The sequence below is a fragment of the Canis lupus genome, chromosome 4 (assembly GCF_003254725.2).
Source record: "Canis lupus dingo isolate Sandy chromosome 4, ASM325472v2, whole genome shotgun sequence".
Taxonomy (NCBI): domain Eukaryota; kingdom Metazoa; phylum Chordata; class Mammalia; order Carnivora; family Canidae; genus Canis; species Canis lupus.
Genome location: NC_064246.1, coordinates 55,919,901 through 55,934,892, shown reverse-complemented (window position 1 = coordinate 55,934,892; position 14,992 = coordinate 55,919,901). Strand labels below are relative to the sequence as shown.

The following is a 14,992-nucleotide window of genomic DNA, read 5'->3' as shown; positions in this document are numbered from 1 at the left end:
CCGAGCCGAGGGGGTGGGCGGCCGCAGCCCCGAGCCCCCCCACCCCCGCGGGCCGCGCGCGAACTCCCGGGGGGATCCGGAGCAGAGCTCGCGGAAAGAGCTCTGGGAGGGGGTGGGGGACCCCGCGCGCCCCCGCGCGCCCCCGCGCACCCCCGCGCACCCCCGCTCCGCCCGCACCAGTTAGCGCCCAACTCGCCAACTCCGGGACTTTGGCAAAGCTGCCGCGGGCGGGGCGGGGCCGAGGAGCGGGCCGCACCATCGCGGCGCGACAGGGGGAGGCGCTCGGCCCCGGGGGCCCCCTCCGCGCCGGGGCGGGCGGGGAGGAGCGGCGCGGGGGCCGGGGCGCGCGGCCCGCGGGGCGCGGCAGGCGAGGCGCGGGGGGGCGGCGCGGGGCGCGCGGCTCGGCGGGCGCGGGGCGGCGGCGGCGGCGGCGGCGACACCCCCCCGCGGCGGCGGCGCGGTGGCCGGGCCCGGCTCCCCGGCCGGCGAGCGGCGGAAGTGCCGCGGAGTTGGAGCGGGGCCGGCGCCGCGGCAGCTCCTCGTCGCTGAGCTGCTGCCGCCGCCGGGCGGACGGGCGGACGCGCGGAGCCGGGGGCCGCGCGGCGGGGCCGGCGGGGCGCGGCGGGGCTCACCGGCCCCGATGAGGCGGAAGGAGAAGCGGCTCCTGCAGGCGGTGGCGCTGGTGCTGGCGGCCCTGGTCCTTCTGCCCAACGTGGGGCTCTGGGCGCTGTACCGCGAGCGGCAGCCCGACGGCACCCCCGGGGGCTCGGGGGCGGCGGTGGTCCCGGCGGCCGGACTGGTGAGTCCCCCCGGCTGCCGTGGGGGTGGGGACTCTGTCTCCCCGTCTTCCCCTGGAGCCTTCGGATCCTTGCTCCTCCTTTCCCTTTCTGTCTCCTCGGCGTGCGCCCCGGAGACTCTTCTGTTCTTCCCATTTTGGGGATTGGGAACATCGAGGCTCAGAGAGGACGGGAGCTTGTCCAGGGCCCCACGTCAGTCAGAGACAGAATCCGAACTAGAAGCCGAGACTCCTGTTGCTCAGTCTGGGAGGTCCGTCTTGTGCCTTAGGTGGGCATCCTCCTTTCTGTCCACGTCTGGTGTTCCTTTACCTCCCAGCATCTCTGGCTTGTGGAGGATCCTGCCTGCATCCCCTGTATCCCAGGACGACTCCTTCTTCTGGAACTGCCAGTCCTTCTATTTAGTGTCTGGGTCTTTGCAGCTTTCGCCCCCACCTGCTGATTCCAGTGTTCCTTAGTCAGGTCAGCCCCTTTCCTGTTTTCCCGTCTGCCCAAAGGGACACTAGGCCTCCTTCGTCTACCCATTAGTTTCCCCTCCCCCTCCTCACCCTCCCTCTTTCCCAGATCTGTGGGTTCCTTGGAGGATGCAAAGACCATGCTCCCCTTGAAGCTTCAGGTCCTCCTGGAGGGGGGAGCGCCTGGTTCTTGGGGGGCCTCCTGCCTTTTACCTTACGGGAGTCTAGAAGAGTTCTAGTGGAGGGACCCCCCACAAATTTCCCAGAGGCTCTTTGTACCCAGTGTGCCCTGAGAGTGGAACATCAGGTACCTTCCTTATCCCTTCTCAGAGTACCCATGATCCCTTTGAACTTGTCCAATTTGACTAGGTGTGTTCCTTCTTGCAGCCAAGCCTGGGATCTTAATTGTTCTTGCTTCCTCTGAACTCCCCCACGTGTGTGTGTGTGTGTGTGTGTGTGTGTTGTGTCACTCGTGCCTATAGACTGATAATGGTAGAAGCTCTGTTAGAGCACTCCTACCTTCCCCGCTCCTGGCTCAGTAGGTGCCGGTGAGTGTATACGTGCTTGACCTGTTTCACGCAGTGGGACATTTCAGGTTCTCTTCTAGGATTTCCTGGACCCCATGCGACATGGAAAATTTGTCCATCGGGGTCAAACTTGGCTGATGAGGGAAGAAGCTGACTTTAGAGGTTGATGTTTTTCCTCTCTTCCTGGTATCAGGCTGCTGTCTGGGCAGTCTGGCGTCTTGAGCACAGAGGGCTGCTGGCCACAGAGATGACCAATATGAGTACAGCCTGTCACTCTCCTAATTGTTGCAAACCATCCTGGAGGGTCTCGTTGATCTCTTTGGTAGATCTTAATGTGTGGAAATTAAGCTTCTCAACTTCTTCACTAAACCTCTGGTTCGAACCCTGACAGCCATATTAGACCTCTTTGCCTTAAGTTTTTGTTTTTGCAAAAAATATTTTATTATGTATTCATTTGAGAGAGAGAAAGAGAAAGAAAGAGAGAGACAGAGTGAGCACAGGCAGGCGGAGAGGGAGAGGGAGAGGGAGAAGCAGGCTCCCCGCGGAGCAGGACCTGGAGATCATGACCTGAGCGAAGGCAGATGCTTAACCATCTGAGCCGCCCAGGCGCCCCCTCTTTGCCATAAGTCCTGTATGCATATGCAATTTTCCTTCATGAAATCGTTCTGCTGTTCCCACCCTATGGCAGCATCAGTGGCAGGAGGTCAGGGTTCCATCCTCGGCACTACCATTAACTTGCTGTGTGTGTCCTGGATCACCTCTCATCTCCCTCTCTGAGCCTCCGTTTGCCATCTGTAAAATGTGGTTATTGGTCCAGCTCCAGCATTGTGAAACCATCAGTGCATCAATCAGAAGTACAATGGCCACTTCTTTTTTCTTTCCTGAGGGCAGGGGTCCCTTGTAGCATCTGGAGCTGTGGGGGCTCCATCCTGGACACAGCCCCAGGTCAAGGGGGGACTGTCCTGCCCAGTACTAACTCTCCTTTGGAATAGCTGTAGCCAGTTCTAAAATAGCTCATGACATTCTGCCTCTGCCTGGAGAAAGCCCTCGTATTTCATTTGCCGTGGATGCCAGAGACATCCTGATTTTCATTTTCTATAGACCCAGATGTGTAGAGAGAAGGTCAAGGTTAACTGCCAGTTTGGCCTGAGCTTTCAAAGTAAATTACTCACTTGTGCAAGAGGGAATTGATGGAGTAAGGCAGCCTTTTGGGCAAAGAGAGAGGGAACCAACAGCTGGGCACTGCTTGGAGCCCTTAACTGGAAGGGACAGATAGGCTCGTCTGGGAAGGTCTAGTTCTTGCTCATTTCTTTTGCTCTGGAATATCATGACGAGGAGGTGAGGAAGAAGACATGAAGGGATGTGGTGGTGGTTCCCAGGGGGTACTGATGGAATATCCTTGCTTAAAGAAACTCTCTTTGCTTCCTGGGAGTAGCAGAAAGGAGCTGTTTCCCCAACGATAAGCTCTACTAGGTGCTGTAGGATTCAGCATTCATCGGCTGCCTTTCAGGAATACTCTGCCAAATTTCCACACAGCCACTTTTTGTGTCCCTCTCCTGCAGATGCACAGCACTGGGCTTGGCCCCCAGTCCCTTGTCTGAATGTCAGCTGGCCTTGAGGGAGGAGGCTGACTTCTCAGAGTGATGGTGTTCTATCCCTCATCCCAGGGCACTGGAACGTGCACGTAACACATCAGTCTGCTATCTGCGAAATCTGGCATCTTGAGCACACGGGGCTTCTTTTGACAGGGCTGACCAGTTCTGAGCTCAGCTTGCTGCTCTTGTAATTGTGGAAAATTATCCCAGAGCACCTCGTTGATCTTTCTGGTAGAAATAACTGCAGAGGCTCTGGAGGGAAGTCTGACAGGACTCTATCCAAATGCCTAATACATTCCTTGTGGGTTGGAGGGTTAACATATTCCTTGTTAGAGCAGTCCTTTAACTCCTTGACTTCTCCACTGGATTGAAGAATAAAGGATTTAAAGTTAAGAGCATTTGTCATCTGCTAGAAAGTCAGTCTATAGAACTGTCATGTTAGCTCATCCTAGGTATACCTCTGGAGTGGGGTAGGGCAGCTGATTTATAAAGGACACATAAATGCTTTTAGGATTTCAGCATTCATCTGATCAGATGGCTGGCTTCTCAGAGAGTTGTAAAACCGAGCAAGAAAATTTCGTCCTGAAGCCATCTTCATTTTAACTTAGGGGTCCCTCTCATTCCTAGCCCCAATCTGCTTAATATCTTGCATTAATCCTGCAGTCTGTTTCATATTCCAGATCTGGGAACTGGCTATTGAACACCTATGTTAGGAAACGTGATGCAGCCCCTTCCTATTTGAGAGCCATAATCTCTTGTGAGAAATGACTTCATTGGATAATAGTGACTGTAGAATAGAAATTGGTAGGATAATAGAATACGAAGGACTTTAATTTTCAAGTATCGAGAGTTTTCCTCATTGTGTCAGAGCTGGACTTTATTCTTAGAATATCCAGAAATCAATACCTCACCTAGTGGCAGAGCCTTACCCATCAGAAAGTTAACTACCATAGAAATGTAGCCTTAGAATGATGTCTTTAATTTTCCATAGAGGGGTTGGACCCTTTTATATTGCTAATCTCTTGTCTGAAGAGATGCCCAGCTGAAATCTGATGCCACTGGGGCTAGGCTGTTGGTTTACCTGAGCTAATCTGGCTCCCTGCATTCCTCCTGTCATCTTAGGTTTGCAGTCTCCTCAGGAGCCCAGCTGAGCAAGGCCTGGGGACAGAGGCCTGGGTTCTGGTTCTCTCTCTTGCCCCTAAACTCACTGTGGGACCTCAGGAAAGTCCTTTAACTTGGGCCTTGGATCTCATCTGTAAAGTGAAGGTAAATGTGTATCATAATGGTGCTCCCCTCCCCTGGCCAGGGCAGTCAGTCTCTTTCCCACTAAGCCCAGGCTTGGCTTCACACTGTTTCTCGACACTGCTACTCAAGTGGAGTTAATGGCATGTTGAAATTTATTTGTGACAGAGGGAATAGATCCTTTATAAAGATGTTTCCAATATTAACTTCCTGGGGTTCCCTGAGTTTGTTTGGAAGCATGTGTTGAAAAGGCCCAAGTAGAAGAAGTATGTTGAAACAGGTCTCCCCATACCTAAGTTGTGATGAAGCCACTTCTACCTGGAGATGTGTTTATACTCTGAGGACATTCAGTCTTTTAATCTGTTGGTGCCAGTGACACGATAACAAATAATGGAATCAGGATTGAAAACTCAAAGGCCCATTTCAAAGATAACCATCCGGCTTGCTAATTGTACCTTGTCCACAGTCAAGTCCTACACAGAGATGGCATCAGGATCCCATCACTGATAAAGACCCTGAGGCAAACTGGCGGCCTATGGTGTGTCCTGTGGCAGCTAACTGCTCATGATGGTGTTTGCAGTGGGTTCTGTATTTTGTGTATATCTAACCCTCTGTCTCCCATCTACGGTCTGAGTTCCCAGGAAGACTGAAATAAGAGTCTTGCTTCTCAGAGGACCACTGTCCTCTGCCCAGTGCAGTGGGGAAAGAAAGTACCCTATACATGCCTGAGTTCCTGTGGCCAATGAGTGCATCATGGCCTCCCCTTCCAGAAATTTCTTGAAGAAGGAACTATATCCTCTTCTAGCACAAAGCATAAGGCTTGGCACTTGGAAGACTGTCAGAACATGTTTGTTGAATGATCGAGATGTGTCATAGCTTCAGAAGTCATCTGGTCTGCCTGCCTCGTTTTGTAGGTGTGGAAACTGAGGCCCGGAAAAGGGCAGATCCATTCTCAGAGCAGGGAGTGCAGATCAGAACCTGATTCTTCTCCACTTTCATGCTCTATTTCTGCACGAATATTTTTTCTCTCTTCATCCTAATAATTGATCCTTCTCTACCATTATCCTACATGAGTCTAGATTAATCACTCCCAGTTTTGGAGGCCAATACTTATTGACCAGTTATTGGCTGGAACTTACCTGGCTTTTTTGCAGATCCATCTTTATACATTTCTTCCCAAGTTTTTTTTTTTTTTAAGATTTTATTTATTCATGAGAGACAGAGAGAGAGAGAGAGAGGCAGAGACCCAGGCAGAGAGAGAAGCAGGCTCCACGCAGGGAGCCTGACGTGGGACTTGATTCAGGATCTCCAGGATCAGGCCCTGGGCTGAAGGCGGCGCTAAACCGCTGAGCCACCCGGGCTGCCCATCTTCCCAAGTTTTTATAGTGTAAAGCAAGTAAAATGAATTAGATTTTAAGGTGGCAAAGGGATCTGGCCAGGAAATTGAGAAATTAAATGTATGTATCACATGTGGCATCATTATTGGTATCTGTGGCAGATGGAGCTAACATGAGCTGAAGAGCCACTTCAGATTCTCAATCACTTGTAAGTAACAGAATGAATTAAGCTGCATGGGCTGAAATGAGTAAGGGGAGGTATTAGCTCCTGTAATTGCAGTGGCTTCAGGTATGGTCTGATCTAGAGGTTCAGGCCCTAGACAGAACCCTTATGGTAGCAATAAGTGGTAGTAGTTCTTTCCGACCTCATATCCATACCAGATCCTAAAGGAGACAGTCTGTTTCCTCTTGTAGGTTCTCTAGAAGAAAGAGGAAACTTTTTTTTCTCTCTAAGTGCTAGCAAGCTCTCTAGGTATTATCAGCCCAATTTAGATCTAATGTGCTCTCTGAACCATTCATACTTGTCAAGAGCATGAGCTATGCTGATTGACTTAACCCACCCTGGAGCTAGGGGTAGGCTCGTGCCATCTGAATCGTAGGAAGAACAGTTCCCAGAGAAAAACCCAAGTGCTTTTGTGGAGAGGAGGGGAAATACAATCTAGGTAGGGATGAGGACAACAGGTGTCCATTCTAGAACCTCTCTGGCCCAGTGTCCCTAGCTGGCATGACTGGGGGAATCAGGTTTGGTCCCTGGGGTAAAACCCCTCGGCCATCCTGGGCTTAGTGTCGATCACTGAACCTACTGTCTGGAGGTCTGTGTTCTCATCCCTGCTCTGCCCTCCCTTGTCTGGGATGGTTAACTCTGGGAGCCTCACCATCCTCCTGAGGCAAGCTGGAGTGTGGATGCTTGCCAGCGTGGAGTAGAGGGTTGAGATGAAGCCCATTTGAAAGCTTTCTTTATTTAATCTTGCATGTGTGTTCTGCGGCCGCCTTCCTACCCCTCCCAGATGTCCTGAGAGCCGCTGCCTGCCCTCCCCATGCACACACACATGCAAAGTCAGTTCATTGAAAATTTCTCTCAAGCTGAAAAAGAACTTCTGTCTCTTCAGCTTCGACTTTTTTTCTCCCTGGCCCTCTTAGCTGGAGGAGGCGGAGTGTTCATACTTTGGAAGCTAGAGGAAGCTAAACAATTCGGCTTGCTGTGGTGGGTGGGTGTGTATTTATGAGTGTGTAGCTTTCTCTCCATGTGTCTCTCTTCTCTCTCTCTCTCTCTTATCTTTGGATGGTTCCTGTTTGCTGCCCTCTGCTGAGTATAGATAGGAGAAGGAAGGGAAAAAAGTAGGCCCATGTTTTCCTTCCCTTCAATTTTGAGAGAATTCTGAGCTTCAGATGCTGAATTTTTTTCTCTTTCCTGAGGTGATAATAGCCATGGCATTAAATGACATTAATAAGGATGATGATATAGATGACAGGGAGAATGATGAGGTTAATCATCATCATCGTAGCAGCTGCCATGTATTTGGTACTTACTCTGTGAGGCATTGGACTAAGAAGCCCTTTACCTGTACATCTTGTTAAATACTCTCAATTATAAACAGACAGGAATGAATGAGGGAAGCAGGGGTCAGGAAGGTGCGGTACTGGCTGAGGATACGCAGCCTGTGGTTGTAGAGCTGGTTATTGAGCCTGCAGGTCTCTGACCCAGTGCCTAAGCAGGACGAAGGACCTGTTTCCCACCCATTCCTACAAGGCTGCTAGGGGAGACCATTGTTCTAAGACTGAAACTCTTCCGTGGCAGGGGAGGAACCCAAGTGGTCAGTTGGTGGTGGTGCAACCTTGAAGAGGAACCCTCGACCAACCCCCACTGAAGCCCCATTGGCAAAGTGACTCCCCTGTTCTCCTAGATTGAGATGCTGTGGGGCAATGTGTAGAGCTCTAGTTTTGGAGCTACATGGCCTGATTCCGATCCCTAGCTTCGAACAAGTCACTCGACCTCTGTGCTTGGATCTCTTGGTCTGTCAAATGGGAACAGTGTTGGGTGTCCTGAGGGGTTCTTTTGATGGTTGAATGAATCGCTGTGGGCAAAGCCCTGAGCACAGGCTGGGTGCAGAACATGTCCTCAGTAACTGTGGTTATGTCTCTGCTTGTGGGAAGTGCTTCACTTATAGTAGGGACATAGTCTTTCTAGAGTAGGGACTCAGAGTCCCTGTGGCCCAGGTAGGGAGGGGTGCTCCTATTGTCATTGTTGGACCCTGAGAAATATGAGGCTAGGTGGTTGGCCTCACGGCTCAGCATTCAGAAATGGAGCAGGGCCAGTCTTGTTGATGATTGGGGGTGGGAAGGAAGGTGTGTATGCACAGGTTGCTCTCTGTACCCCACTCCCTGACTCTTTGGAATCTGAAGCAATTATTGAGGGTATCTTCCTACTTCCTACATTAGGAAAGAACCCAGCTCCTCCGCATCCTTCTAGGAAGTACTCTTTGCCGCCTCCAAAAAGTTTTTTTTTTTTTTTTTTTAAGTAAGAGCACGTATGCAAGAAGGGAACAGGGAGGAGGAGGGGTGGGTGGATAGGGAGAGAGAATCCTAAGCAGGCTGCACACCCACTGTGGGGTTTGATCTCATGACCCTGAGATCAAGACCCAAGCTGAAATCAGGAGTCAGATGCTTAACCAACTGAGCCACCCAGGTGTCCCCAGGAAGGAATTTTTGGTCCCTCCAGCCCCCAGGAGCTGCTCACTGGTCTTAGTTCTGAGGACTGCTTTTATTTGCCCGCATAGATCAGAGGACCTTCCAGGAAGGCATGGCCTTGTGCATCTTGCTGCTGCTCAGTCCTTGTGCCTGTCGGGGTGTTGCACGTCTCTCAGCCTCCACCCACGCTACTTCCTTGCCTCTCCTACTTCCTTCCCTGCCACCTGGCCCCTAAGCCTCACTCACCCCTGTAGGAGCAGCCTGCGGCTGTGCTCTCTCCTATAGGGACCCAGAGCCCCTTATAGAAATGTATCATGCAGCGTAATGATCATTTTTATTTGATCTTGTCCAGCATGTTGGCTTCTGAAGACAGGGACTAACCTCTGTCTCAGTCGCCCACTCTTGTTTGCCCACAATATTTGCTGAATGACTGAAGAAGTGAGCAAGTGGATGATATGGTTGGAACTCAGTAACTGCTGGTGGAGTGCAGGAAGCTTAGCTTTGAAGAATAGCTTCTTGGGTGCTTCCTAAGCCCTGAGGAGCCTGGTAACCACGGGGGCTCCTGGGCTCGTGCCCTAGGAGTAGGATTGGGCCAGTCTGGGGTGGACCAAGGGTCCGTGTATTTAACAAATTCTATTGAGAGTCCGTGAGGGAACTCTGTCCTCTCTGCCCACATCCCAAGCTTATCAGCACCCCAGGGAGACAGACCTCACCTTCCCTGGGGGCCCACTCCTTTCTCCCCAGGAGCACTTTGGGATTGCCTTTGAACTTGTATTCCTAAGGAGCGTGTTTATTTACAGTTTCCCAAGTTGGCAGCCAGTGCTCCCGGAGGGCTCTGTGGTGTGCGTTGTTAGTGGCACTCTGTCAAGCTGCAGGTGGTGCAGAATTGGGATCCGGCATCCGGGATGGGCGGTGCACTTTGAAAATCCTTCTGCCATGGGCCACAAGGACTCTCTGGGGTGTCTAGAGTTTTGTTTACCTCTGATGCCTGTGGTCTGCTGCCCTTCCGGGGTGGGTGCTCTGCCTTCCTGCCATGGGGACAATGAGGAGTTATCTGTCCTCAACTCCTTGAGGATGGGGAGGTACTGAACCAGGGCCTCCCTTCACGGTGGCATATCCAGGGCCACACAACTAGGAAGTGATGGAAACAATTCCAACTCAGGTGTCTCCTTCAAGCAGAATCACCCAGCCCGAGCCTTCCTTCTGCTGCCTTGCCACCTACTGGTCCTATGACCTTGGTGGAGTCTACCTTTACCTTCTTCCCCAGGACGTGAGTAGGGCGCAGTGGGACGTTATTGTGGAAGCCCTCCCACCCCCTGCCCTCACCTCCTGAGCCTGGTTCTTAGAATCATTGTGTTGGCTCTGGAAAGCTCTTCCATTTGCTGAATGCCCTCATGACAGTGCCGGGGCACAATTATAGCCCCCTGGGAGTCTCCCTCGGGCAGCCTCCCATGAGCCCAGTTAACTGGTGTGTGTGTGTGTGTGTGTGTGTGTGTGTGTGTGTGTGTGTACGAATCTCACCTGTGGGTTACACATGTCAGCTTCCTCTGAGAGGCAGGCTGTGAAGCAGAGGGTGCTGGCAGGGGCTTCTGGAGGAAGGAGTGTCTTAAAGGAAACATCTGGCAGAGGTATGTGTGTGAGAATTACTTCCTGCTGCCGAAGTGCATTGTATGTGCTCAACTGAACACTGTTATTTTTGCATGTTTCCTCCTGAGTATTGATCAGAGTCAGTGGCTGACAATTAAAAAATGTATATGCCTGTCTGTTTGTGAGATAATAAGTTTCTAAACTGGCATCTAACTAGGGAAGAGTTTGTGAATGTGCTTTGGGGACATCAGGATCTGTAGTAGGATTCCTGGTTATTTTATTGACAATAAACCTTAATGACTAGCTCTTTCTGAGAACTTCTTTTATTATTTTGTTTGACCTTTGTATTATCTTTTCTTTAAAACTTACATGTATACTTTAATGGAAGTTGTAGACTGGTGGTCTGTGGTCAGAAGTAGCCCAGAAATAGGTTTCATGTGGTTTACCCAGTGTTGGCCCACAGATGGTTGGGGATCTTTATTTTTAAAAAAATTTTTTAAAATATTTTATTTACTTGAGAGAGAGAGAGAGAGAGAGAGAGAGTGCACACGAGCAGGGGAAGGAGCAGAGGGGGAGGGAGAGAGGGGAAAGAATCTCAAGCAGACTCCATGTGGAGCACAGGACCTGACCAGGGCTCCATCTCATGAACCTGAGGTCATGACCTGAGTGGAAACCAAGAGTCAGACGCTTAACCAACAGAGCCACCCAAACACCCTCAGGATGTCTTTACTTTTAAGTGTCAGAAATTTGTTAGTACTTGAACATTGGGCTATTTCACGTTTTAGAAAATCCTCACTTCTGGCTTATGAGGAAAAATTTAGAAGTCTTGGTAACTGGGCCCAGGTTCCAGTATCACAAAAAGTGGCTGGATCTAGGTCAGCAGTGGCCTGCTCTAACAGTCCTCAGCTCAAATCTGGATTCTTCACCCTTTCACATAACTGGCCAGGCCTCGGGGACACGGGAGTTTGGGAGTCCTCCTTTATAACCTTTGTCTAATTTGTTCTGCTTACGTCAAGGTGGAGGCGCAATAGGGCTTTTGACCCCCATTTGACAGAAGAGGAAACTGAGATTCAAAGAGTATGAGTGACATGACTAGTTACAGATCCAGTAAGTAAAGTTAGTCCTTTTTGATTCTAAGCCCTAATGTACTTTTCAGGGGGGAGAGAAGATAGTTACTTGGAAATATAAACATATAAGTCTTAGGCTCTTGAACAGTCACTTAAGTTTATATCCAGATGACTTATATCCCAACTCTATCTGAGCCCAAGAACCATTTACCTTTTTTTTCTATGTCTTTAGGTATTTTGAATTTGAGGTCTACCCTGTCTAACAAAGTTTGCTCCAGCTGTGTCAGAGGGCTGCTGTAGGTTTGTTAGAAATGATGGGAGCACAGAGTCTACTTTGTTTTCTGCCTTCGGCTTCTTGGCATGTCAGGAAACCCCAGAACGTGCATTCTCGTTACTGCAGGAGCATTAGGAGCCTAAAAGAAGAGGAAAGACAGCTTTCCAGCAGAAATGGCACATGCCACATTCCCGTGTCTGAGGGGGCCTCACAGGCATCTAGGGGCCTTTCTGGGAAAGAGAGGGCCGGTGTGAGGGCTGTGAGCTACCTGGGTGAAGCAATTCAGCTGAACACAGCCACCTATGCCTATGAGTACAGGGCCCTGTGTGCTGGGGCAGGAGTGGCGCCCCTCTCCTCCCTTCCCCCCTGCTTCAGGAACTTCCCTTTGAGGTTCCAGGTGTCTGCTGGCATGGCAGTGGGGCACAGGGTGTGGGGCCCTGAAGGCGTGGCAGTCGGTCCTGTGCTGAGAGTTTGCTGTCTTTGAGCCCTGGCTCCTGAGAGGTGACAAAAATGATCACTCATTTATTGAGTTGTTGGTGCATGTCATGCACTGGGTTCTTCTTGTTTCTTCATATAGTAAGTATTCTGACTGGGGTCATTTCACAGATGGGAAGGCTGAAGCTCAGAAGTTTAAACAGTCCCACAAGTTGTGGGACTCAGACTCAGAAACTTACAGTTTTTTTTTTTTTTTAAGATTTTATTTATTTATTTGACACACACACAGAGAGAGAGAGAGTGTGTGTGTGTGTGCTCAAGCAGGGGGAGCTGCAAGCAGAGGGAGAAGCAGACTCCCTGCTGATCAGGAAGCCCAATGTGGGGCTTGATCCCAGGACCCCATGATCATGTCTTGGGCCAAAGGCAGACATTCAACCGACTGAGCCACCCAGACACCCCTGTGCTGTTAACCACAATGCTTGATGGACACTGCACCATGGCAAGTGATGGAACTTCTCTTGGCCTCCACCTCCTGCCCTGGAAAGTGGAGGATACTGTGTTCCTGGCATGCCAGCAGAGCACAGATAAGAGGGACTCGCCAGTTTTCAGACCTGCTTTTCTTGCCTGGCCCCCTCACTTTGGGCAGTTGTTGGATGTTGCTCTCTGCTGTGTTATCTTTCCTGCTGGGGTTGGCAGGGCTCCTCTGTTCTTGAGTGCCAGGGTTTCCCTGAGGAGTCCACCCGGTATGTGTGGAGCATGCCCCCCTGTGGCTCCCTCCCTAGCCCGGATCCCTGCTGCGCTGCTGCCCTTCCCCTCCCCTGGCAGTGGGAGAGGCAGCCGAGGCCTGGCCAGGGAACAAAGGGGCGTATTAAGAAGGCTGCCAGGTGCCAAGTTGGAGGTACTGAAGGGACATTTGATAGTTTTAACCCTAGTTGTCAGGCTTTTGCTCTTTCTCTGTAGCAGTTAAGGGGAAAGGAAGCTGGTATGTGCTTTCCTCTCTGTGTGGTTTATGTGGGCTCCCTGACTTTGGGTGTGAGTACGTATCTTCACCCCCTCCCATCCTCAACCCTCTCCTTCCCCTGTGTAAGTCTGTCTCTCCCTCCTCCCCTCCATCCCCTGCTCTCTCTATGCTGTATGTGTCTCCCTCAGCAAGTGACAGACAAGACCAAAGAATCCACGATTCCAAGGGACTGTCTTTCATCTTACTCCATCTCCCCCAACCTCATCCCTGCCAAGAGGTCAGCCATCTTTGGCTTGAACACCTTCAGCGAGAGGGAACTCACTCTCTTAGCTCAGCAGAGCCCTAGGTAATCTGCCATGGCTCAGGGCGACTTAGAGGATTTCTTGTGCCCACTATCCTTCTTTTCAGGCTCCTCTCCCATCTTTCCTTTCCCAGAAAGTCTTCTCTGATCTTTCCAGTTAGAATTAATCTCTCTTGGAAATGCTTCTAGAATTTAATTTGTACAGCTTTAGCGGCACGAATGTTATCATGCTATGTTTTACCATTTCTCTAGGCAGAGGAGAATAATGTTGAAGGAGCTTTCCCAGTAAGACAGCCCATTGGGTGAGGTTTGGGTGAGGTTCCAGCCAGAGAGAGCTGCCATGTGGACCTGGGCTTCTTCCTGTTTCTAGAAGGTCCATCTCCAGACTCAGCCAGTGTATGTCATTTATTCTTTTTTTTTTTTAAGATTTTATTTATTTATTAATGAGAGACAGAGAGAGAGAGAGAGAGAGAGAGAGAGGCAGAGAAACAAGCAGAGGGAGAAGCAGGCTCCAAGCAGAGAGCCTGACGTGGGACTCGATCCCGGGTCTCCAGGATCATACCCTGGGCTGAAGGTGGCGCTGAACCGTTGAGCCACCCAGGCTGCCCTTGTGTATTCTTTTAGTCTAGAGAATAGCTAGGCTTTGTGTGCCCTATGGTCTCTACAGCAACTTCTCAGCTCTGTCATTGTAGTATGAAAGCAGCCAGAGACAATACATAAATGAATGACCTGTGCTGTGTTGCAATGAAACTTTGTTTGAAAAAACAGGCACCAGACTGGATTTGGCACGTAATGGTTTGCTGACCCATGTTCTAGTCTCTTCCTGGTGGAGCAAATGCCTTTAGTTGCTTTGTGATCTTCAGGGCGGTGAAGTCCTTCTCCCAGGACCACATCTACGATTAAATGGATGAATGGAATATTATGGGTTGAATCGTGTCCCCTAAAAAGGTATGTTGAAGTCCTAACCCCTGTACCTGAGAATGTGACCTTCTGTGAAAATAGGGTCATTGCCGATGTAATTAGGTTAGATGAGGTCATGCTGGAGTAGGGTGGGCCCTTAATCCCATGTGACTGGCTGGGGTCCGTAAAAGAGGGGAGACACAGCAAGGGACAGATAGGACGATCGGAAGACTGAGGAGGAGACCAGGGCGATGCTGCCATGAACCCAGGAATGTCTGGAAACAGCTGGAAGAGGCATGGATGCAGCTGGAAAAGGCATGGACACAGCTGGAAGAGGCTCTGGAGGGAGCATGGCCCTGCCAACACCTTGATTTTGAACTTGCGTTCTCCAGAACAATGGAGAACAATGGAACGTAAATTGCCGTTACTTTTTGCACCTAGTTGTTGGTGCTTTTCTATGGCAGCCCTAGGGAACAAATACATGGACCATTTTCCATTTCCTCATCAGATTGTTTTATGAGTGTGCACGAGTGTGTTCGTGTGTTGTGTTCGGGCAGAGATGGATAAAACACTCAGCAAGGCAGGCATAATTGTCATAATCTCTTCTAGCTACTTGGATTCGTTTTTAATTCGTGGAAAAATCCTCTCTTCCTATGGAGGATTAATATATTACCCTGCACGTATGTATTCTTTAACGAAGGCCACACTCCTTATTAACAGATCAGCTTCTTTTTTTGTTGTTGTTGTTTTAACTTAGCCATTAGCCCAGAATACCAATGAGTAAACAAATGGTGTATACTGCCTTTTATTTAACCATAGTATCTTTTCC

General features: G+C 50.4%; 1 protein-coding gene across 7 annotated transcripts in view; it reads left to right on the top strand.

Moving 5' to 3' along the window:
- Window positions 1–502: 502 nt before the first annotated feature.
- The window catches only part of GALNT10 (polypeptide N-acetylgalactosaminyltransferase 10), a 216,969-nt gene continuing 202,479 nt past the window's right edge, over window positions 503–14,992 (top strand). For all 7 annotated transcript variants that reach the window (XR_003131064.3, XR_004814921.2, XR_004814920.2 and 4 more), the window contains exon 1: window positions 503–799. Coding sequence is in view for 1 of the 7 variants with exons in the window: in XM_025435119.3 (XP_025290904.1) it covers window positions 641–799 (159 nt within the window). In the remaining 6 variants the exon portion in view is untranslated. The remainder of the gene's footprint in view (window positions 800–14,992) is intronic.